This window comes from Abramis brama (assembly GCF_963993115.1).
Source record: "Abramis brama genome assembly, chromosome: 8".
NCBI classification, from domain to species: domain Eukaryota; kingdom Metazoa; phylum Chordata; class Actinopteri; order Cypriniformes; family Leuciscidae; genus Abramis; species Abramis brama.
In genome coordinates, this window is record NC_139970.1 from 3,075,892 (window position 1) to 3,102,308 (window position 26,417).

At 38.2% G+C, this 26,417-nt stretch overlaps 2 protein-coding genes across 2 annotated transcripts; one reads left to right on the plus strand and one right to left on the minus strand.

Annotated features, from left to right (window-relative positions):
• Nucleotides 1-1,048: 1,048 nt before the first annotated feature.
• Nucleotides 1,049-11,919, minus strand: LOC311087920 (uncharacterized protein). The gene is made up of 3 exons (XM_084121429.1): nt 11,864-11,919; nt 11,010-11,142; nt 1,049-2,031 (listed from the first exon to the last, which is right to left on the minus strand). The coding sequence occupies exons 2-3, from the start codon at nt 11,092-11,094 to the stop codon at nt 1,187-1,189; spliced, it is 930 nt and encodes a 309-aa protein (XP_083977555.1). The 5' UTR covers nt 11,095-11,142; nt 11,864-11,919; the 3' UTR covers nt 1,049-1,186.
• A 7,597-nt stretch (nt 11,920-19,516) lies between these two features.
• LOC311088735 (uncharacterized protein) lies at nt 19,517-25,842 on the plus strand. The gene is made up of 3 exons (XM_084123012.1): nt 19,517-19,618; nt 19,731-21,185; nt 22,430-25,842. Exons 2-3 carry the CDS (start codon nt 19,977-19,979, stop codon nt 22,529-22,531), a joined length of 1,311 nt encoding a protein of 436 aa, XP_083979138.1. The 5' UTR covers nt 19,517-19,618; nt 19,731-19,976; the 3' UTR covers nt 22,532-25,842.
• The last annotated feature ends 575 nt before the right edge of the window (nt 25,843-26,417 follow it).

Sequence of the window (26,417 nt, forward strand, 5' to 3'; positions counted from 1 at the left end):
GAAAATGAGATGCTTCCAACTGTGAACCAATTTGGTAGAATATATATATATATATATATATATATATATATATATATATATATATATATTGCTCTTGCATTCTTTCTTGTGGCTCAGTGACACACCTGAATGAATGGCCCATTAAGTATGCGGGCCCCATTGTCTCCTCAGGTGTGAACCACTAAATATGTATGATGGTGTTGGATCGTTGACGCCCACTCGAATATTGCCTTTCCAAACAGAAAGTGTCTTGCAAAATTTAAATCATTGTATTGTTTTATGTGAATGATAAGGCAGGATGATTTTCAGAAGAAAAAACATTTCGAAGAAATTTTCATTTTGAAGAAAACTCTAGGCGACAACATCCATTAGTCAAAAGTCTTATTGACACATATTTAGTATGTGTTTTGTGGCCTTGTTTCAGAAACTTTAATTTTTAGTTTTTTCAATAACCATGCATAAACATTATTCTCTCAAAAATACAAACATGTGCATACAGTACATGATGCTCACATATTATGGTAGCCCTGTTTGTGCTAAATAGAGTGTAATTACACCTTTGCCATTAATATGTTTATAAGCAACTGAAAAAGGCACAAATGTCAGGGCATGTCAGAACATCGCAAGGATCCCAAAAACCCCTCAGACCCCAGAGGGTTAATATGGTTAGTGTATGTATAGCTTTAGGCACAAAGGCCAAGATCCCAATAATGGAGCATCCATTTATTATTTTAATAAATATACATTGAATATGTTGTTGTTATTATTGCATACTACTTTATTATGTAATAGGCAGAACCCCCTAAATTTAGTGGTTAGTCAGGATTAGCAGTGAGACTTCCAGGTATCATCAGATAACCCCAACAATAGCCATATTCAAGTCCAGATAAAAAAATTAACAGTGCATTCTCTCACTAAAAATGAAGCAAGTAATGCTGTGCAATGTTCATTTCATTCAGTTTTTTAATTGGTATGTATAATAATTCAGTTACGTTATGGTATGTCACAGCAAGACAGAAGTTTTACTAATAATTTGTATATAATAATAATAATAATAATTATCAATATTTGGAATGGAGTGAAGCCTTTATATAATCAAAATTGGAGGCCCGAGATGGTCGATGTGGCCAGAAGAGTTCATATGTGCATGAGCGAAAAAAAAAGAAAAAAAAAGAAAGAAAAAGCCTCAAGCAAAATATAAAGAAGTGAAGGATATGTGAATATTTGAATGATATCGAAGACTTAGTTCTGTTGTGAAGCGCTTTCCACACTGATCACATGCAAACACTTTTCTCCAGTGTAAATTATTAATGTGGGTTTTAAGGGATTTTTTGTGTGTAAAACTCTGTCCACAGTGAGAGCAAGTATAAGGCTTTTCTCCAGTGTGAAGTCTCATGTGGACCTTAAGGTTTACTTTATGTGTGAAACTCTTTCCACACTGATCACATTGGAATGGTTTATCTCCAGTGTGAATGTTTATATGAAATTTAAGGCTTTTTTCTGTTGTGAAGCGCTTTCCACACTGATCACATGCAAACAGCTTTTCTCCCGTGTGCATTGTCATGTGGGAATTAAGGGTTTTTTTGTGTGTAAAACTCTGTCCACAATGAGAGCAAGTATAAGGCTTTTCTCCAGTGTGAATTCTCATGTGGACATTAAGGTTTCCTTTTTGAGTGAAACTGATTCCACACTGCCGGCAGGTGAAAGGACTCTCTCCAGTGTGAAGTCTCATGTGGACCATAAGGTTTCCTTTTCGATTGAAACTTTTTCCACATTGTTTGCAGGTAAAAAGTCTCTCTCCAGCGTGAATGCTCATATGGAGTTTAAGGCTTTGTGTTTGACTGAAACTCTTTCCACACTGATGGCAGGTGACATAACCGTTAGATTTGGTCTTTTTTTGTGAGGAAGTCATTTCAGTCTGTGTGGATAGATTTCCTCCGATCTTGAAATCACGTTTCTCATCTTTCTCTTCAATATTATTCAGTTCTTGACTCTTTTCAGTTTTCAGTTCCTCTTTCGGCACCATCAGGTCTAAAGTGAAAAAAGACAAATACAAGTTAACACCAGTTTAATGGCACAAAGCCTACTGCAATAAGACTACTGGAATATGTGTTTTCTGTAATTTTTCTGTAATTTCAAGCACTTTTGCCAGCACAAATGTTTAGTAATTATATATATATATATATATATATATATATATATATATATATATATATATATATATATATATATCAGTGGGGATTTCTTTAAGACTGCAAGGGAAGCTCGGCTTCCCCTATAATGTCAAAAAAATTAATGGTCAAATATGTACTATTGTGTTAACATTTTATTAACTAAAAATGCGTTCATCTCAAAGACGAGTTCGTTCAGAATCAGCTGCATATAGCAGGTCGGCTGACTCGATTCTCATACATTCCCGTAGCGTCACAGTGCATTTCCCTGTTGAAGCCCAGCGTCCATTGACTTCAATGGGGCTGCTTCGAACAGTTTTTTTCAGTGCTTCGAAACTAGACGGTCATTGGATAAATGCTGCGATTATGTCCCGCCCACGGACGCTCAGCGTCTCTGGGGGTGAATGAGAAGTGGGCTGGCCTGGACGCTGGGCTTCTGCGTGATGATTGGAGGGTCTGTCGAAAGGCTGCGTCTCCTTTTGATTGACAGCGATTTCATACAATAAAAAGTCGCTGATGTTGAAGCTGTTCGAGCTCAGTCCCATCGCGGATTTTTCAAAGACAAACTGCTGCAACCTATTTCTTGGTATTTGCTTGTCGAAATTGCTAGCCAATTTTCATAATACATTTCACACAATTATACATTTATATCTTTATTATATTATAACTTATTATATTTTTTATATTATTATTAGTAATAATAAAAAAATGTTTTATTAAAATAATAAAAAAAATATTAGTAGTAGTAGTATTATTATACTTTATTATCTTATTATTTATACCTTTATTATATTATTACATTTATACAATTATATTTAACTCTGCTGGCCATTGAGAGGACACTGGTCAAGTTAATGGAAAAGATGCCTAGTTAGTACGACAGGGTCACAGAGCATTTTCTTGAAAAGGAACGTAGGGCAGAATTTACGTATAAATAAATGGACAATTTTTATGATGTAGGCCAAAAATGAGCTTCCCCTCTTTGAAAGACCAGCAGCCGCCACTGATATATATATATACACAGTGGGTACGTAAAGTATTCAGACCCCCTTCATTTTTCACTCTTTGTTATATTGCAGCCATTTGCTAAAATAATTTAAGTTCATTATTGTACACACAGCACCCCATATTGACAGAAAAACACAGAATTGTTGACATTTTTGCACATTTATTAAAAAAGAAAAACTGAAAACTGAAATATCACATGGTCCTAAGTATTCAGATATATACACTACTGGTCAAAAGTTTTAGATCGGTAAGATTTTTTATGTTTTTAAAAGAACTCTCTTCTGCTCACCAAGGCTGCATTTATTTGATAAAAAAACAATAAAAAAACAGTAATATTGTGAAATATTATGACAATTTAAAATGACTGTTTTCTATTTTAATGTATTTTAAACTGTAATTTATTCCTGTGATCAAAGCTGAATTTTCAGCATCATTACTCCAGTCTTCAGTGTCACATGATCCTTCAGAAATCACTCTAATATGATTTGATGCTCAAAAAACATTCATTATTATTTTCAATGTTGAAAACAGTTTGTACAATTTTTTTTCACAAAATTCTTAGATGAATAGAACGTTCAAAAGAACAGCATTTCTTTAAAATATAATATTTTCTAACATTATAAATGTCTTTACTGTAACTTCTGATCAGTTTAACTCATCCTTGATGAATAAAAGTATTTATTTATTTTATTTCTTTCCCCAAAAAATAAAATTAAAATTCTTACTGACCTCAAACTTTTGAAGGGTAACGTTAGTGTTTAATGTTACAAAAGCTTTAGATTTCAGATAAATGCTGTTCTTTTGAACTTTATATTCATCATAGCATCATGAAATAAAAATGTAAATAACTGTTTTCAACACTGATAATAATAATGAATGTTTCTTGAGCATCAAATCATCATATTAGAGTGATTTCTGAAGGATCATGTGACATTGAAGACTGGTGTAATGATGCTGAAGTTTAGCTTTGATCACAGGAATAAATTACACTTTACTATATATTCACATAGAAAACAGATGATTTAAATTGTAATAATATTTTAAAATATTAGTGTTTTTGTTTGTATTTTTAAATCAAATAAATGCAGCCTTGGTGAGCAGAAGAGACTTCTTTTAAAAACATTAAAAATCTTACCGATCTAAAACTTTTGTATGGTAGTGTATATTAAAAAACAATACACTTAGAGTTACACACTGATGTCTATGGAAGCAGCAATAATATTCCTTTCCATTATAATTAGACAACGTAGATGTTTTATTTATATCAGACACACATTGTGTAAGTAACTTTAAAGTTTACTCTATTCTTCTCCCAGTTCACCGGCCACTCTCATGTATTTCGGGAGAAGTGGATGAATTCACGTGTTGTAAATCCAACAGATGTGATTCTCTGAACAGCGGCACAAACTAACATGGCGACGCCCATCACGCACACAGCTCAACTAACGCCATCGTGTTTTCTTCTCAGCTTCTGCTTGATCAGGTCCACTGGCTGTCTTTCTCTCCTTCAGCTGCACAGCATGTGTTAAAATATATCAAGTACAGTACTTTTTTTTTTACTTAGCATTTAAGTACAGTACAGTTTCTATTTAACTTTTAAGTGCAATTCATTTTCATTCAATCAATATTTAAGTTTTTTATTTGCCTGTATGTAAGCAGCACAGTGCAGTGCTAATGTTCAAACTGGGTTTTTACACTGTATAAAAAGGGGCTGACAATAATAAATATTCTTATTAGAAATAAAGCTGCCTCAGTTTGAGCTGTGCATAACTATAGCTGAACAGTTAGGCCCACTACACTACTGTATTTTAATATTGGTCATTATGGTGGTACATGGAGAGCCAAATATTTTCTGGTGTACTTGGTGTAAAAGGTTTGAGAACCACTGGCGTAGAGGGTTGAAGAATTACAAAGTATGCAACTATACACCTATTAAATATAGAGCCGTTTTACTCAAGATGCCATCAAAGGAGTGAGCAAAGATGAACAAAACCGATGTCCATCGTATGTGCAGACTGATATCAAATTATTATTTTTTTTCACTAGCATTTAGATATTTAAATCACATAAAATGCCAACAATAAAAATAACTAGCCAGGCTAGCGGATTACCTAAAAATACATAAATATCTGCTTTAGTTCATACTGCCGTTAACACTTTCTCCAACAAGCGGATGCAATGAGTTAAATTATGAGTTGAATGTGAAGCGGACTCAGTCCAGGGGTACGTGAAAAGAGGAAGAATTGGCACCTGGGTCTAAAATTAATGCATTTTTTAAATAATTTTTTTATTAATTTAAAATATGGAGGCAAATATGGCCCTGTAATGATTTCCCTTTTTTTTTTAGACAAGCAAACACACAGGTTTCTTTCTTGAATATGTGCATGATTGCAAATGCGATATTGGTTTTAAGCAACAGTTCCATAAACAAGAAGTTAATATTGTTATGGGTGTGGGTGTGTTTTCATTGTATTTCTCTTGGTTTTGTAAGGGGCAGCAGAGATGGGGAACACCTGATTCACATTAGGAGGTGGAGATATATGCGTTTCCGTGGGCGGGTATTCAGGGGCGGACGGAGAGGCGACATCAACTCCGGCTGGCCTCGATCCTCGCTAAAACCGCATCTATCGTCTGTCGGCATTTTGGGACATTTCAGATGGCAAATAATTTGTGAAACCCCTACAATCATGTAATAAACCTTATTCATCATATCGATCTTTTGTTTTGATTTCCCTTTATTGTTGAGGACACGAGTCGGCTGTAACATAATGGGGGCTCGTCCGGTCTTTCTGTTTCTGTAATTTTACGGTCTTCACATAGGGATGGGAATTGATAAGATTTTATCAATAATAATAATGCCACTGACGATTCTGATTATCGATCCAATTCTTTAACGATTCTCTTATCGATTCTTGATCACACTGTGTGGAAAAATGTAGTCATATGCTTTTCAAAAAAAAACAAGTGGTTTTATTTATTTTAAAGTTTAAGCTTGAGTAAGCAAACTGTACTTTTTTATGTAATTTATGTAATAAATAGAACCTTATTGTAAAGTGTTACTGATTCAGTCGTCTCCTGAGTTCACTGTTGGAAAGCTCAGTTGTTTTAACCATTCATTAAAATGAATCGGTTCAAAGGAGTCATTAGTTCGCGAATTGGACGTGTCGTACGCGTTGTGTGATTATCCCAGCATTTAGGACATGGACATCCAAGATTTGTGTCAACACAGAAAACATTTCAACACGGGATAGTTTTTTTCGTTTAATTAAAGTGTTGTTTTATGTCAGCTGAATGTCCGGAATTTTTTTCATTGAAGATAAGGCAACTTATTTAGCACAATTCACACCAGCGGTAATTAAGGGGAAAAAATCTCCAAATGCTCCACATGAAACTTTGGGCTTCTGACCTTTTACCACCGTGTCGATTTATTTTGATTAATATGTGCGAGGGAGAGAGAGCAACACAGCGCCTAGTTTGGAGACGGTGAAGTCGTTTACACAGAGAGTGCGCGCGCGCGACCGGCTCTCTCTCTCTCTCTCTCTCTGCTCGTTCTTTCAGTTAAACATACGCCCTGTCACAAACGCAGCCGTTCATCTACATTACTCACCGATCAAATAAGACTTTGGCGGGACAAAAATTCACTTTGGCGGGCGCTAAAACAAGTTCAGTGCAGGAAAATTCATGCATGAGTTTCCATTAGACTCGCAAGGTAGCCAGGCGTCTCATCTAATGGCGAGCTCAGTTGACGCTGTGTGCTTCAAGATTCTGACGCAAGTGCTAAGATTCCAATTGGCCAAGAGAAAAAGTGCTAAGATTCCGATTGGCCCAAATAAATGTCAATTATAATAATTATCCAATAATGTTTCGCAATTCTAGCCTGCATGGCAGTTACTGTGAGTAACAGTACCCCCCCAAAAAACACTCCGGTTCTACACGATTCACGTAAATGACCCAATCGACCAAGAAAACGGCGATTGTCGCCGAAAAGCGACAAGTTTGCAGGTCTGATTAACTGATTTGTATACAAACACTTGAAATACACTTTTATTTATTTTTATAATAATAAAGTTATATGAAATTTTATAAAATTTTTAATGGTGGCTGTCATAAAAACTTTACAGATTTATTCAAACATGCATTTAATATTGAAGAACATTAAAAATGATAATGAATATGTAATATGGTGCATATATTTAACAAAATGCTGTTCATTATTCTCGCTGACTAACGAGTTTATGGTCACTGGATATGGTTTTCTGAGGTAAATGTGAGAGCGATCTCACGCCACAGCGCCAGAGCCATAGAGAGAAAGAGTTGCGACACTCCCATAGACCTCCGTCGTAAAAAATGGCGGCGCTTTTAACCGCCTACTTCCGGGATTTGAAGATCGGAATAGTTCCAAACACTGTCATTTGGGCGTTGGACACCATTCACTTACATTGCTGCGCGTCGAGTTGTTCCAGAGTTAAGTTGCTGAAATATCGACCTCTTTTGAATTGTCAACTGTCTATATTGTTTCAGAGGCCCTTTGCGATGCTTATACTGGTCTTCATTTGTACACGCACAGCGTAATTATTTATATTTTATGTTGGTTGTTTCAACCAATTTTCAAGCACTGCCTGCTAGCTAGTTAGCTAGCGCGACTTCGTCAGCTAAGAGTTCGGTAATGAATCGCTGCCACCTTTATAGCAACTTTTATTTAATTAATTTTTTTGGGATATACTAACTTTTCATTATGTTTTATTGTCTTGAGTGAAGCGGCTTGTGAGAACAATGCTGGACCTCTAGGATTGTTATGGCCATCACCAGTCCTGTCTGTTTCATGAATCACCTGCCCCTGGTTTTTGTTTTTCTTGTTCACACACACTCACACAAGCACACATTTTTGTTGTCTGTCATTGTTTAATAAAAAATATTTTATTTGAAAACCTTCATTTGTATCAGCCATGCTTAAATTCGTTTTTAATCTGTTATAGTTTTGATAATGTGTATGGCTTAATCTTAAAATAATATTCTCTTAACATGATAATGTTTCACGTTGTGGTCCTGGGGGTGGCCACTTTCATCAGAAGAAGTGAGCTAGCTTCTAAGCGATTTCTGAACGGACCGCCACGGCAGACCTCTTTGCGTGATCACGAAGGTACAAGGTCTAATGGCTGAATCAAAATTTATAAACAAAATCACGGGAATCAATAGCCTAATACAGCCCAGTCGTGCTAAAATAAATATCATGAGACGTCCATCATCAGATGAATGATATGGAAAAGTTAAGTTAGAGCCGCTAAAGCCAGTGCTACTACCCATGCGAACATGAACACTAAGCTTTTCCCTCCAAAAATATAGCCTAAAACTTATCTCCAAATGCAAAACTGACATTAACAAAATGCAATAATGCAATAACAGCTGAAAAAGTACTTGGGTGTGTGTTTTATTTTATATTTACCGTTCAATAATGCAATCGCTGCTGTCTGTCCCATAGAAGAACATGACAGCCAGTGTATGTTTTGGAACTATTGCGGCTTACATGAACCACGTGACAGCCATAGCGGTGACATCAAAGAGTGTGGCAACTCTTTCTCTCTATGGCTCTGCACAGCACCAAAACAGTAATTATGTTTTTGAATTTCGTAAGAAAATGGACGTAATTTGAAATCTGAGACTTAGTTTCATATCAGTTAAAACAAAGCACAAAGCTTATTGCGATTTATTGGATGGGATGCGCGCAACAATGTTCCATTCATTCATCACTGAAAACAGGATGACTAATCGATTCCTGGGATTTAAGAATCGATATAATTTCGTAAAAATGAGAATCGATTAAAATCGAGAAATCGATATTTTTTACCCAGCCCTAGTAATAAGATACTTTTATGTTGCGTGATAGAAATGTATGCCTTTTCTTGATTTTGTATTGGTGTTGTAAGACGCGTGGGTAATCAGAAACACCTGTTGGTGTTTTCAGCAGCTCAGCTGTGTGCAGAGGTGATATGCAGACAGAGATATGCAAGTTGGATACTCACTGTTTGTTTTTTTCAGTAGTTTACCACAAATGTTCATCACTCATCCATGTGATACGAGAGGTAAGTGGGGTAGGTAAGTTAAACTTTAAACTGACCTACATTTGAAACGTGATATAGAAATGCTGTTCAAGTAACATTTTAAGCACAATATTGAGTGTTTTCGTTCCATTTCAGCAATGAACATTTGCACAGCAGAGCCTTTGCATTCATGAATGATTCAGTTTTTCGAATTAATCAGTCACAAGCTAGGTTGATCTTGTTGGCTATTTTTTTATTATATATGAGTGAAAGTGCTTCTCAAATGAGAAGCTGACTCGTGTCATTAGCTAACTATGGAAGCTTGCTTCCGCCACAGAACAAAACATTTTAAAAGATAATTGCGACTTTTTATCTCGCAATTCTGACTTTATTTCTCACAATTGCGACTTTATATCACACAATTCTGACTTTATATCTCACATTTCTGACTTTATAACACGCAATTGCGACTTTATTTCACGCAATTCTGACTTTATATCTCACAATTCTGACTTTAAAACACGCAATTCTGACTTTATATCTCGCAATTCTGACTTTATATCACAATTCTGACTTTAAAACACGCAATTCTGACTTTATTTCACGCAATTCTGACTTTATATCTCACAATTCTGACTTTAAAACACGCAATTCTGAGAAATAAAGTCAGAATTGTGAGATGTAAACTCGCAATTGTGAGATAAAAAGTCGCAATTATCTTTTAAAATGTTTTATTCTGTGGCGGAAACAAGCTTCCATAGCTAACTGCAGCGATCTAATGTGAAATGAAATGATTAGACGGAACTGTCACTGTCGCGATCGGGCCAGTGCTGCATCGTCACCAAAGTTTATCATTTGCATTTTTAAGCCTTGCCAATTTATATTATCAAGTGCAAGACGACGTGAAAGAGAACTCAATCCGTCACTCGTGCGCTGTGTGAGAACCTTTGCATGCGCAGATATCCGAAGCGTGCATCTAGAGAGCCGCATCTCAGACAGCGCCTGAATACTTTTGCATCTTCTTGCACTTGAAACATATTCACACAATATTGTTAAAATGTCCGTCCGCCTCTTAAACATAGTCGGTTATGTCTTAAGTATAAACAGTTGAAAAATAAAATACATGTGTAACAGTATATTGGATCTGTGCATTAGCTCAGCCTAATATTCCTGCTGCTGTCTGTGTTTTTAATGTTAATCAACAAAGGACAACAAAAAAAACCCTCAGTGCTCTTGACTGAATGCAAGAGGACAGACATGTACAAAAACACCTGCCAATTGAGTGAATTAAGAAAATATAGGCCTACAGGCCAAAAAAAAATCCTATCAGTCATTAAACAGTAATTGCATTATTTTCGTTTGCAATATTTGTCATTATGACACTATTATTATTTAGCTATAAACAGCATCATACGAGCTAGTCTCAATCTCTCTGAGACTGAACACTTCACACATGTGCTGGAGTTCAGGAGAAGAAACACTGATCCTACATCAACTTCTGATGGATAATTTACAACTGGGGTTGTTAGAAGAGATTTTAGGTTTAATGTTACAAAGAATACTGGTTTTGTTTAGGCTACTTCCATATATTTCTAATTTAACATTCTACATGTCGTAATAAACAGCATTAGTATTAGTCTGGTCATGTGATCTCAACAAACATGTCTGTCCACATAAGAAGACCCGCTCCATGTCAAATAAAACCCACTTTAATTAGGACACTCATATGACATTCATCAGAAATATCATTAATTTCTGTAGATAATTTTAATAAGGACCGAGAGAAACTAACCTGTTTGTTCCTCAGTATCTTCATGTTTCACGCTGAACACTTCTTCAATCTTTATGTCTTCACTCTCCTGTTTAATCAACGCCATCTTTATAATATTGTCACGTGGATCTCAGATGTTTCTCCTGGAGTTTTCCTGTGTGTTTGGACAATTTATCATGTTTAAGATGAGAATAGTTAACAGAAAGAAAAATAAATCCACAGTAAATCTCTGAGTGCGTCTCAGTCAGCTCTAGTTCAGTAGTTCAGCGCACTGGTGAGGGAGTCAGTCAGAGTGAGAGTTAATGGACTTAAATAAACTGACTAGACAAAAATCACTCAAAACAAGCAGTGGAAATTAATAAAAGAGCAAATGATACAGACACTTCATATTTAGGCATTTATGATGTATAAATGATATTTAATGATTAGTAGACTACATTGAATAGATTACACTTTCATGAAAACATTTGCTATTAGTTTATAAAAGTTGTCATTACATGTTTGTGTTTGTATTCTCGTTGCATTTACACTGTTTTAGGCAGTTCGAGCGATTCGAATCAGTGAATCGTTTTGCGGAGCGATTGATTCAATTGACTCGGAGTAAAAAAAGAAAACATCCGTTTCTCCTTCACTACTTGCCAGCTGCCGAAATCGTGTTTACGATAAAATTATTATTGACTATATGTGGAACGAAATGAGACACACATTTTCTGATTTACTAGGACAGTAATATAGTAAACAAACATCGTCCGTTATGTTCAAATAAATAATTACAATGTTTCGTTCAATAATAAATCATTAATTTTGCATAGCTTGTAAAAACTATACAAATGATTTAGCAGTTTTTGTGTTGCTATAAATGCTTTAAAACAAACCTTTCTTCAGGCCAAACACAACACTTGCAGGAACGCGACGCAGACATATGACGTCAAATCGCCAGACCAAAATAAAAGTCCCTTTCACTCGCTGCTGTCTAAAATCACAAAAATGCATATATATATATATATATATACCCTATAGGGGGAGGGGGAGGGGGAGGGGGAGGGGGAGGGGGGGGGGGGGGGGTTGGAACGCAAACTACATCTACGGGTTTTATTTTACTAGAAAAACAAAAAGCTGACAGGAAAAAGCCTACATTGAATACAACATAATCAGTTTTTAATATTTTGTTGGTTGTATCTTCTTTTTGCGTGTGTTCATAATTCCTTTGTATGACAGCCTGGTCAAAAATTATGTCTGTATAATTCATGTTTCATTGCGTTATTATCACAAATAAAACAACTAACTCCAAAGCACAACATGCTTAGGCCTACTTAAAATATACATTTTTGAAAATGTGAATATGTCAATGTTTCTCCTTTTTTTCCACAGGTAGGCCTACATTGGTGTGCATAAATCTATGAATTATATGGACTCCTTATATCATTTGGTTATTTGGTGTCCTTTTGTGTCCAATTGTCATTTTTGGAAAGACACCTAAATTTAACTTGAAAAAAAAGCTTGCAGAAAACCCATTGAGATTTATTTATTTTTACAGGCATTCTTATCTCTACATTTAGTGAATATATCTCTACATTTAATAACTATAGCAAGGGAAGTTTTAAATATACAGTCTGGGGGGAAACGCATGCACTGTGTGTCCTTCATGGACTGTAGAAGTTTATTTAAGCTTATTAAATTAATTGCTTAAACAATGCTGAGACTTCTGGTGACTGGGTACGAGAGATGTGCGCTCCATCCCAAACGTCAGACAATTCAGGATAATTTCCTTACATTCAGAAATCATTCCTGAAAATGTCTGGATCAAAATCCGTGAAGAATAAACCGTCTCAAGATGAGCCAACAAAGAAAAATAAATGCAAAGACGCAGACATTTGAATGGTTTTGCCAGAACAGGATTGAATCCTCGAACTCAGTGGTTAACAAATTGAGACAGGATTTCGCACACCTATCCGAACTCTGTGAAACATTGCAAGCTCGGATGGACTGGATGAATGCAAACGAATGTGTGTGTGGTAAAACAAGATGTTAATATGCCAATGAATCTCCGTGACAAACTGGTTGAAATGGAAGATGGATCAGGAAGATGTGCCGTCCGACTCGTGGGCTTGAGTCAGGGTTAGGGTGACAATGCCCTTCAGCTTCATCAGGAGAACTTACCGAGATGGATCCCTTCTCTCCAAGGCGGAGGGGAAGGTAGAATAAAGTTTATTATGAACAACGCACAACAACGCATATTTTTTTAGACAGTCTCTCCTGGATGATATTGAGTAAATCATTTTATTGGTATTTACCTGGGTTCTGTGTTAATAATATATGCAGATACAGTGAGACTTTTTGAAACTGCCCAACAGAACACCATTTCATTGTGAAAATATCCATCTAAAGTCATTAAAAGTCATTGTTTTTCACCAGAAGTGTGCAGAATATTTGCACCATGTGCTGTCAGGACTCCTGGAAAGATCGTGTTTGGACAACACTGATCAAATGTTGGTACCATCAAGAGAAGAGAAGGACACACTCAGTGCGGCTGGCCAAGGTGAGGAAAGATGCGTTTTGGCAAGTTGTTAAAGGGCATAATTGTTGGTCATTACTTTATATTCGCATAGATTGGCCTTTTGGGAAATTTGAGGAACATGCAGTATATCTTTGTTTCATTTGTAACAATCACTTGGTAATGACGCTTCGGATAAGGTTAAAGAGAGAATGTGAATTTTTTTTTTTTTATTGTACAGGTGATGAAACAGTGCTGAGGAGTTCAGACGTGACATCCTGGCAGCCGACCCAAACCTGAATGACTGAATCTTGTCTGGGATAACTAAGACTCTGATGCCTTGCCCAAGCACAGGCTAAACCATTAAAGGAGAACTCCGGTCAATTTTAACATTGAGCTCATTTTTTTGTAAATTTAGAGTGCTGTCAGTACAGAGAACAACGACAAAAATCGGTGTTGCCTACACCGTGTTATCCTCTTTTTAAAATTTGCACCCTGTTGACTTCAATGGGGCAAGTTTTAAACCTGCTTTTAGCCTCTTAACATCCTTGATGTGTCATTACAAGTGCCCAGCCAATGTGGATTCTCCTTTAAATCCCCCAAAAACCACATCAAGAGTGCCATCATCCACATACATCCAATGCACAAGAACACTGACACAACTCCTGTAAGTCTTAACCCAGCTAACACATTTTTGTTCTAACAACGTTTTCCAAACATTGTGTTTTGTTATGGGAACGCCAAAATGTTCAGTTTTCTTAAAGGGGTCATATAATGGTACATGCACTTTTACAAGCTGATTGTACTGAAATGTGTGTTGGCAGTGCCTGTACACAACCATCATAAAATGATAAAAATCCATCCAGTGTTTTTTTTTAAATCTTCTTATATGTTTCCTCCTGTCTCAAATCAAGCTGTTCGATATTGTGACGCTACACGGTCGGATGCCCCTCCCACGATGGGTGATTGACAGCAGCGTTTCAAACACAGACCCGCCCTCGTGAGCGAGCTGTCAATCATAGCACGCGCCGACGCGCGTTCATTGTTGATAGCTGGAGCACTGAGTAGAATGGCGTCGGTCTAAGAGATTGTGGTGTTCTGTTCTTGGGTGTAATAACGAACACAGCAGTCATATTGATGATGTTTCTAAATCCGTACAGCTGAAGACGCAGTGGCTGAGTTTGTTTTCGGAGGGAATATTCCCCACGATCAACGTCAATGCTGTCATGCGCGAATCATTTCACACACCAGACTGCTTTACAAACGAGGGTCAGTAAAGCTGGATTTGCTAAGAAGCTGCTCCAGAAAAAAGGATCAGTACCAACTATTCGTGTTCCTGCTGAACCTCCAGAAGAACAAGTGAGTGTAACGTTTTATTATCCTTTATATTAATCTTTATATTAATCTTTGCAAATAGCTTGCACGCTTTACGATGAATGTGGCTATTTTTACACTCGGGGTACATTATGGCATGTTTTCTATGTACGACGTTATCAATATAATTCATAATCCCACGTTTATAATGAACGACGTGTTGGTTATTGTGTTATTGTGTTACGTGTATGCACAGAACAGAGGGGCGGGGTTAGCAAAGCTCATTATCATTTAAAGACACATGCACTTAAACGGCGTGCTGAAAACAGAGCTGTTTTTGACCAGGTAAAATGAGTGTTTTCTTACAATACTAATGAGAATTTTTAATTAAAGTATATTACAAACTTTTAATTTAGACCCTAAAGAATCATATTAGCTTGTACAAAAATGACATTATATGACCCCTTTAATGTTAGTTAGTGGAACGTTTTTATTTAAGGTTAGTATAAAACATTCTTTCAACACAGAACTAATCATTCGAGGAACAATGATTTGCTCAGGTCATTGTCATGGATCAAACAGTCCGGCAATGAGGAGAACAGGAGTTTCTTGTTAAAAAATGTTTTGTTTTGTTTTATTTACCCCAAAAAATATTAAACAATAGAAACCATAAAGTTAACAACTAGGCCTATAAAAGAGGTCAACAAAATATAACTATACTCAACAGCATACACAGAACAAGATATGAACTGAACAAACTGAATGAGACACAATGAAACAGTGGCTTGGCCAAACCAATTTACACAAAGGGAAAACAAAATGGACGACAAATACAAACAACTACAAAGCAAAACAAACTAAATCCCCCTCCAACATGGCAGCACATGGTATGGCTTAATTGGCAGGCCACAGGATATCACAGTCCTCCACCCTTGGCCATGCCTTCCTTCCCCCAGGACAGACCTCTCTCCAACATGGTAACAAAGAAACAATGATTAATAGAACTGAAAATGTTTACATAACCCTACAATGTAAATTCCCTGCCAGTGCCATGGTAACAAGAACCCCCTCTCAGCTGATGTTAAGCTTCCCACTCGTCTTTCCCCCTTCATCGCAACAAGAAAGCCAGGTTTCTGGACAGTCACGAGCCCCATCTCATCTACATTCCAGTTATCTATTGCCTGAAATCCATGTCTGCTGTAGACAGTTGTCAGATTTTTGAAGAAAGACCCCACGTTCACTTCATTAGTTTGATGATCTGTACAGACTTGTAGCCTGAGGCCTCCTGATGGAGAGAATGGGGTGCCTCCGCATACAGTTGGGAAACCAAACTTGCACTTGCCTTACCATTTTAGTCCGCCGCTGTGGAAAAGGCGATCTGTAAAAATCGGCCAATTCAAAAGCCAATTTGCGAATCTACAACGATAAAGAAAAACAATATTAGTTGATAATGCAGTCATACTTTTATAAGATATCCGATTGTGGCGGCACGAGAGCAGACAAAACAGAGGAGGTTATAGTCTAGGTGGAACCTGCCCCAAAAACACAGACTACGCCACCCTGGGACTTTCACCCAGAGAATGATTTTCTTTATTTCCTAATTGCAATATTAATACACTTAAGGACACACAGGTACACATACAATTCAGCCAGAGATGAGGTTAAATTTTTAAAAGAGACAACAAACTTTATTTCAATAATTTAAAAACACACATTCATACTTGTTGCTGAGGCTTACCAGTGGAGGAGAAGGGAGTCACGAAGGCAGGAAGGAATCCCAGGAAAAGTCACCCACGTGAACACAGACAAACACTGAAAAACACGGCAAAGAAAATGGGGTAGACACAGCACGCAGGAAGGGGACCCCACCACCCGGACACCAACACCACCACCTCGGCTCTCAGCAACTGAAACGAGACAAACACACACGATCAAAGGGGATTCACTCAACAGAAAGAAAATCAATGTTATAATTAAATATGAAACAAATTGAAATAATCTTAATCACAAAATAACAAAACTGCCAGAACCAGCACTAGAAAAATAAGATAAATTCTAAAACACTTCTCAATAAACCAAAAAAAATAAAAAAAATAATGAATATAGATTAAAGTACAATGAGACCTTGGCCAAGGAAAACAAATAAAGGAAATTAAACCTCTTAACCAAATTATAACTGTAAGAGCCAAACCCTTTAGCTGCATTCAAACAGTTTAAAGTACTGGGCCACGTAAAACTGGAGGCTCACACACTCGACCGTATGGCCGTGATTACCCAGTGGCCGTGAAGGCAGAACGGGCGGCCAGTGATCAAGTAAAGTTGCTGGTACAATGTTCATGCATATTAACAAACAGCAGTCCAGGCGAAACAGCAGCTAGTGAATGAATGTTCTGCAGCTGAAGTCAATCTCCAGTTGAACCAGTCCGGTTCCTGTCATTTAAAAAAAATAGTTAACCCAAAGTAAAACAAATAAATCCTACACCATGTAGCCTACATACCGATCAAGCAGCATTTCGTATCAGCCCAGGCGGAGACAGCTCAACGGTACAATCAGTACAGGCAGCTTTCGGTAACATCCGCTTTTGAATGCGTTGAACGACGGGGTGGAGGACTGGCCTGCCAGCCGGAGATCTACGAGCGTTCAATGCATAGTAAACATAACGGCAGCCGATAACAGTGGAATAAGGCAGAACCACTACTTTACTTGACCGGGACGTATGACACACTTCCGTCACCAGCGAGCAGGAGGGCAGTCAGAGGGACTACTACCTGTATTTATGGGGGGAGCCTGTGGCAGTGATTGGCCAAAAGAACGCCAGCTCGTTACGACTCATACTGCTACACCATGTATAATTTAATTATTTCATGATTTGAAGTTGAAGGCTGTTGAAAAATACATTCAGCCTACAGAAAATGTATGTGCAGAAAAACATCTGTTATGGATTTGTAAAACTGGCTTACAGTATTTGTCATTGTGCCTAACCTGGTCTCTCCCTATTGTTGGTTTTTAGTGGTAGCCCATAACACAAGGCTGCCACTGTCCTGATATAAGACTCCAGGCTGAGCTCCTGGTCATTAGTAAGATCTGCATTGCAGCCCTTGTACCCCACTGAGGGCAGCAGGCCTGGGCCCTCGTCAGCAAGCTCTCGCCTTTTTCCACATATCGGGCCAGTGAAGCGACAGGAATCCTGAACTTCTCAGCTACCTTCCTAAATGATCTGCCCTCCTCTACCACTTTTGAGACCCTATCTAAAAGGTATCTTGACTCCGATCTTCAACCAGATGGAACTGGATAATATTCTGAATGTTCCAATCCAATCTGACCTCTGACCTGTAACGCTGCCTGGATCATAATCATACACTGTTCGCTCGTTGGCCAGAGGAGAACTGAGCGACTGAGTCTGGGTTCTCCCAAGGTTTTTTTCTCCATTCTGTCACTGATGGAGTTTCGGTTCCTTGCCACTGGCTTTTGGCTTGCTTAGTCGGGGACATTTAATATTCAACAATATTATTGATCTGCCTTATTAAAGGTGGACGATGACACAATTTTCTTCTAGAAACAAACTTTGTTGTATTATTTTCATGTTATCAATGTGAAGCTGCTTTGATGCAATCTGTATTGTAAAAAGCTCTATATAAATAAAGGTGACTTGACACACACACACACACACACACACACACACACACACACACACTCTCTCTTCTCAAAAGCATCCCAAACTTGTACTTATATCAACTGGATTAAAGTTTAGTTTTTTGTAAATTGGAGTATTGCACCTCTTTTTGATGGAAGAGCATTGCTAGAAGGATATATAGCCAGTGTAACGCACATGGTATCAGTCACAGCCTATCCTACATGACCAATAAAAATCACAAACAAATTTTATTTACGAATGAGTAAAATAAAGTGGGTTGAATCCAAGCAGCACTAAAATATTTTAGAATAGTGATCTGGCATCCATGATTGATAACCCTATATTTATTTATTTATTTATTGTAGACTTTATTATTAAGCGTAGCAAACTTTTTTCTGAAATCTGTCGATCAGATGCGTGTGAAAGTCGGTTACTATAGCAACAGTGGAATCCTGGAGCATGAGTTTCAGAATCAAACAACTTTTGTAATGTCGAGGTCATGAGAAAATTAACTTGTGATAACGAGAAAACTATGGAGTCCCTAAAGGGAAATTAAATGAGATGAGGTAAGAAAACAAATTAGATGGGAAGAAAAATTATTTGGCAATGCTTTTGCATTTTTTCACAGGGGAACGCAAAAGCATTGACATTATTTTTCCTCTCATCTCAACTTGTTTCCCATCACCATGTCCCCTTAGGGGCTCCATAGAAAACCACTCTTATTATGTCGTTATCACGAGAAAACAAGAAATAAAGAAATAAAAAATCTTTGGCCTTTTAGGGCTTCCGTACTAAAATATTTCCTGTATAAATAATGTTTTAGTTTTCCTGGTTGTTACTATTCCCCAAACTGTGCATATTGTTCCCTTATTCGTACATGTAAGTTCTAAAAAGGAACGTTATAATTACTGAAAGGTACGCTGTACAATTGTTTTACTTATGCAGTATTTTGCCGGCTGTAATCTAAGCGTTACTATTTTGTTTAATAAATACTATTTTGTTTAATAAAATAAATAATAAATAAAAATAAAGTTATTTTAAAAACGGAGGTTGATTTTCTAAATGTTATGATGTTCAACAGGATCCCAGGAATGACCTGTATTACAGTTCTGGGAAACACTGCTCTACATCAGTTAGTGTGGACTGATTTGACCATAACAAATAAATTAATAAACTTACATTAAACGGTAAGTCTATCTCCGTTTTATGTTGTTACCATACAGCATGTATTTTAACATGTATTTTATGTTATTTCTTGTATGTGTTTTTGTAAATAGTCTAAAATTCTATGCACTTTAGTGATTTTAGCCTGTGACCAGGACTTTTATTTTGGTGTGTTGCTGTGACATCATAAGGCTGCGCCACGCTACACTGCCTCTGTTGTGAATCTGCTGAAGAAAGGTTTGTGTTTTTAAAGTTTTCAAATAGACATAATCTGTTAATGATCCTGCAATACCAGAGCGTATATGACACTCGCTTCTAGTACTAGCAGTTTTATCGCACTTACATACAGTATACAGTTTTAGTTGTAACATAACATACAGTATGTTCAATTCAAAGGAAAATAAGAAAAGCAAGACAAGGGAAAGTGAGGGAACGTCAGCTAAGAAAAAGCAGTATACAAAGGAAGTGCTAAAAAAGGCAGTTGAGGAAGTGAGAGCAGGAGCTAGCTTGAGGCAGACGGCCAAAAAGTATGGCATCCCACACACCACCCTGCAGGACTACAAAAAGAAGAAATACACACTGAACCCTCATCCTAATTCGGCCCTGACGCCTGCAGAAGAAGATGCACTGATTTCTTTTATATTTTGGATGGCAGACCACGGCTTCCCAGTCACAAGAGCTGTGGTGAAAGTGCTGGCTAGTGGCATCATAAAAGAGAGCGGCAGAGCGGGCAGTACCACTGTCAATCTGGAGAAGGGGCCGAGTGACGTCTGGTGGTCCAGATTTAAGGCCCGCCATCCAGAACTCACCTCCCGTACAGCCGATTCCCTGGACCGAGCAAGAGTCCACGGTGCGACTCCAGAGGCCATTGAAGGGTTCTTTCAATTATATGAAGCCTTGTACATCCGTCACAGTTTAGAGGACAAGCCTCATCTCATCTTCAACTGTGACGAAACTGGCTTTGGGGACAAGCCTAGGTCCAGGGAGAAGGTGCTGTGCCAGACCGGGAGGAAGCATGTGTACCAGCAGCAGCAGACCACCAGGAGGCACATCACAGTGCACTGCTGCGTGAATGCAGCCGGGGACAGCATCCCACCCTTCATCATCTACCCCGGCTGCCTCCCGAAGAACGCATACAGGCTGGACGGGCCGCCCAACGCTCTCTACGGCATCCAGGAGAAGGGGTACATGGACTCTGAGCTGTTTCTTAAATGGCTCAGGCATTTTGTACAGTATGCTCCGGAGGAAAGGCCAATCATTTTAATCATGGACCAACATGAGACACATGTCTCAAAAGATGCAATTATGTACTGCAGGGACAATACAATTGAAATCCTCTGCCTCCCTGCCCACACCACACACATCCTGCAGCCCCTGGATATTGCCGTCTTTAATCCCCTTAAGACTGGCTTTTCCACCATGGCGTCCAGGTTGGGTCTAGTGCGAGGGGATCTTGTGGTGGGGAAGAAGCAGTTCTCTTCCCTGCTGAAGACTGTCTACCCCACCGCTGCCACTGCGCGAAACATCAAGGCTGGCTTCCGGAAGGCAGGCATCTTCCCTCTGTCCAGGGGGGCTGTGGACACAACCCAGGTAATTTAACATTAATACAACGATAACTCATCCTCTAAGTCAGGGTTCACCAATCTCGGTCCTGGAGGGCCGCTGTCCTGCAGAGTTTCGCTCCAACCCCAATTAAACACACCTGAACCAGATAATCAAGGTCTCACTAGGCATACTAGAAACTTTCAAACAGGTGTGTTGGAGCTAAACTCTGCAGGACAGCGGCCCTCCAGGACCGAGATTGGTGAAGCCTGCTCTAAGTTACTTGTAGTGTTGTTTTTTCGGCGGCCTGTTTTAATTTTAGTCTTTGTGTCAAGCAGTCATTTTAGTTTTTATTAGTTTTAGTCACGTTCATACTGTTTTTAGTCTAGTCAAGTTTCAGTCGACTAAAAGTCTGAGCATTTTAGTCTTATTTTAGTCAGAATTATCCATGACTATTTTCGTCTAGTTTTAGTCAATGAAAATTGTATTTTAGTCTCTTTTTAGTAATGCAATTCTATTTAACCCAGTCAATATAGTGTACCACTATGGAAAATAGCAAAAGTAGTCGAACAGAAAAGTAACACTCGTCTCATTCGTGGAGGTGGAAAAACAAGTTCTTTGTGACATCCAAGATTTATTGTATTAGAATTTAAATGCAAAAGAAAAGGCAAGAGAGTTGGCTGTTTTTGTCAATTTGAAATTTTAATTTGAAATGTTTGCGATTTTAATATAAGTACACGGCTAAATATTTTACCACTTGCTTGTAAATCTAGATAGAAGTAGTGCATTGAATAATACGTTGTTTAAATTGTGCTTAAAAGTGAATTACGTCTATTAAAGAGTGTATATGTGTACAAAGAGAACTTTTAAAAAAAAATAAAAGTAGCTGATAACTTCTGGATTTGAAATAAAAATAGTGAGTATGTGTTTGTGGTACAGCCGTGGATCAGCTACGCACGGGAGACACGTGACTAAACGAGACGAAATAACGTCATAACATTTCGTCTCGTCTCGTTTTGGTCAACGAAAATGAAGAGACATTTTAGCATAGTTTTTATTTTGTAAACCACATTTAGTCTCGTTTTTATTCGTCAACAATATTGCATTATACATTTGATTATAGTTATCGTCACATGACCAGCATTTACGTTGCATCTCGTCTCGTTTTTGTCACGTGATAAAGGTTCGTTGACGATGATATTTAGTCATAATTTTCGTTGATGAAAGCAACACTAGTTACTTGCATTTTCTGTGGTGTGCTAATGAGTTTTAAATATGCTTTATTGTCTTAGGTGGTGAGAGTGCTCCCATCTGCTGACGCCAGGCCATCCATCGCTCCCGTCACTCCCTCAGCCACACCAGAGAATACAGCGAAGAAATCCCGAAACTACTGAGCCCTGCTTTAACGTAATATCACAACACAATCATGCCTAACCATACTCGTGTGGTCGTCTAGCTTATTAAGCAGTAGGCTAATTAACTTAAGTTTTAACAAAAAAAAAAATTACTCACCTTTCTTATAGATTTCAATAATATCCTCTTCTGTTAAAATAAATAAACAGCTCACAAATTATCATTGTAAAGTAAATTTTTGCAGTTGAAATCAAGGTATGCGCTCTGTGTGGATCACCGTTAACGTCTGTGAGCATCCAAACCCAGGCGGAGGAGGGACTTTACCCCACTCTTCTCAAATACTATTGGTCCAAAAGACATCAATCAAAGAATAGATCCTCCAATGGGAATTTCCCCAAGAGAATGAGCACTCACACAAGCTTGTCTGGCTCTCAGCAACAGAGCAGTGGCCGTTGACGTGCGGTGAAAGGTGAAAAGTGTACGGAACATGGCTAGTCTACCTTACTGTATTTGTCTTATTCATTTTCAGTAATGATTTACTGTTTTAACTGATTCAATTTAAAATTTAATTTATATTTTCTCCTTATCAAAAACATAACCGTAACCCTATTGATATATTTAACCTAATTTGTATAATTATATGAGCCCATATATTCCGGTTTAAAATTAAGTTTTGATGGAAAGAAAGGCAAATAAGCTATTACCTGTCTATGGCTGCGTTCCAGTCCACTTTTAGACACGCACTTGCGAACTTCCCTAAGCACTTCCCCTCGGGGGAATCCCTGCCGCCATTTTGAAGTGCGCTCCACCTGGTGTAGTGGACCAAGGACGTTTATATGGACAGACCCTTGATTTTGACTGAGGGAGCGAGTCTAATTCATATGTACACTTCAGGCACCCCCATATGTCCCACAACGCAGTACAATTGGTGGCGTCACCACATATAGTGGGCACTCGTGCAACGTAAGCAATGACGTACATCCGAGTGAACGAGACGGAGGGAAGTTAGCGAGTGTAGGGCATGACAATTCTGGATTGGAACGCAGCCTCTGAGTGAGATTTGTGTTTCATTAGCCGCTGTGCTTCTCATCGTGTGCGACCGACTTAAAGAGATAGTTCCCCCAAAAATGACATATTCTTAAAAAAATGGCAAAGTATGCTATAACATATTCTAGCAAACTTTACACTGCCAGTTCATCATCAAAATAAAATATACAGTCAACCAAACATATAAAAAGTTACACTGCTCAATTTAAATAGTCTGTAGTCCAGTCCGTGCCGTTCAGCGTTCGCCGACCCACTGTGGCTTGATGATTCCCCACCGCTGATATTGTAACATGTGTGAAGTCCACCCTAGTGAAAAAAAGTATACTTTATTGTATATGAAATCAGCACAGGATTTACATGTGATAAATGCAGGGAGATAGTAAAGCTGATGGGGAAGATTTCAGAACTAGAGACACGCATCCAAACTTTAATCGAGGTTAATTGTAAGAGTGCAAGGGCTTTAGATACTGCTTTGGATGCGACTAGCTTAGTGAACTCTGTACACTGTTCAGTTCCGGCTGAAGTAGAGCCCGTGCAGCAGGGCAACTGGGTGACGGTGAGACGCTCTAGTCGCAGGACAAAACACCGCTCTTCCGTTCCGATTACAACATCAAACAGATTCTCCCCACTCAGTGAAACACCCACTGAGAATCCTGTTGAATGTGCCCTAGTTATTGGCGATTCTGTCACACGGAACGTGAAAATAGAGACACCAGCCACCATAGTCACATGTTTGCACATCAAAGCAAGTTTAAAAGTGCTGGCTAATGCTAATCGTAAATTCTCTAAGATCATTATTTACGTCGGCACTAATGATGTTCGACTCCGCCAGTCGGAGATCACCAAAATTAATGTTAAAGAGGTGTGTGAACTCACAAGTACGATGTCAGGCACTGTAATTTGCTCTGGCCCCCTTCCTGTTCGCAGGAGTGATGAGATAGTTAGTAGATTGTCCTCACTCAATGGCTGGCTGTCTAAGTGGTGTCCGCAAAATAATAAAGAATTGGAACAAATGGAAAAGTTTTTGGGGCAGACCTGACCTGTTGAAAAGAGATGGTATTCATCCCTCCTGGGATGGTGCTGCTCTTCTCTCTAGTAATATGGCACATAGTCTTAGAGATAAAACATGACAATCTGGGGCTCAGGTCAGGAAGCAGACAGACTGGCTAAACCGACCATCTGCTAGCGGCCTCGCGTCACCAAGGTCAGATAAATCCCATCACATAGAGCCTCTTTCACCTACAAATCATCATATAGAGACTGTGTCTGTTCCCCGAATTAGGACATACAAAAAACTCCTAAACCCATCTAAGGTTAAAAATTTAACTGATGTTCAACAAATAAAAAACAGATATAATACAGATGAGCAAATGATAAAGCTCGGGTTGCTGAATATTCGATCCCTTACATCAAAAGCACTCATTGTTAATGATATGATTTCAGATAATAACCTAGATGTGCTGTGTTTGACAGAAACCTGGCTAAAACCAAACGATTACATTACTTTAAATGAGTCCACCCCGCAAGATTACTGTTATAAACATGAGCCTCGTCTGAAAGGCAAAGGGGGAGGTGTTGCTGTAATTTATAGTAATATTTTCAAAATCACTAAGAAATCTAGTTTTAAATATACTTCTTTTGAAGTGTTGGTGTTTAATGTAAAAATATATAGTGTAAATGACAAATCATGTTTGAGATTTGTGCTGGCTACTGTATACAGGCCACCAGGGCACCATACAGACTTTATCAAAAGAATTTGCTGATTTTCTATCAGAGTTAGTACTGACAATTGTAGTGCCATTGACAAATGCGGAACAATTAGTTCATGCGTTCATGACCTCAAGGCTAGATTATTGTAATGCTCTAATGGGTGGTTGCCCTGCACGCCTAATAAACAAACTACAGCTAGTCCAAAACGCAGCAGCTCAAGTTCTTACCAGAACCAGGAACTATGACCATATTAGCCCGGTTCTGTCAACACTGCACTGGCTCCCTATTAAACATCGTATACATTTTAAAATATTGCTGATTACTTACAAAGCACTAAATGGTTTAGCTCCGCAGTACTTGAGCGAGCTCTTAACGCATTATAGTCCTTCACGTCTATTGTGATCTCAAAATTACAGGCAGTTGATAATACCTAGAAAATCAAAATCGACTGCTGGCGGCAGATCCTTCTCCTATTTAGCACCAAAACTTTGGAACAATTTTCCTAACATCGTCCGGGAAGCAAACACACTCTGTCAGTTCAAAACTGGAATCTAAATCTAAAGACACATTTCTTTGATCTAGCATACACATAACACATTCAGGGCTCGCAAAATTTAAAAATCACTGGTAGCCCTTCGGGCAGGCACTCCTCAGATTTTGGTAGCCCGAAATGAATTTTACTAGCCCATATAAAAAGACTACAATTTTTAATGTAGAATATTGGTTAGGAGTCAAAACAATGAATCAAAAACTTTTTCAAAACACAAATATCAACAAATATGCATCTGGTTCTAACTGAACTGAAAGTCCCCGTGAACCGGAAGTTGCAAACGACTTTTCTCCAGTGTTGTGACGTATTTCCCAGTGAAAGGAATATTGAACAGAGGGCAGGGTTTTACTCTAGCGCTCCTCCTCTCCATCTCTGGTCATAGCAGACTAACGGTTTGAGGGGACTGGTTTCCCAACCCAAGCCGTCAAACCTACATCATCAGAGAAGGAACGCCATTCCAGACCGGAAGTAACTTTTCAGATTTTGATTAAAGATTACCACGGCAAACAATTTTTTTTCTGTGTATTAACTTGCACGGATTCATTTTTCACCACAAGACTAGTAATGCGTTAACAAAGTAAATAGGGTCAATTTTGATTTCAGTTGGACTTTAAATGTGT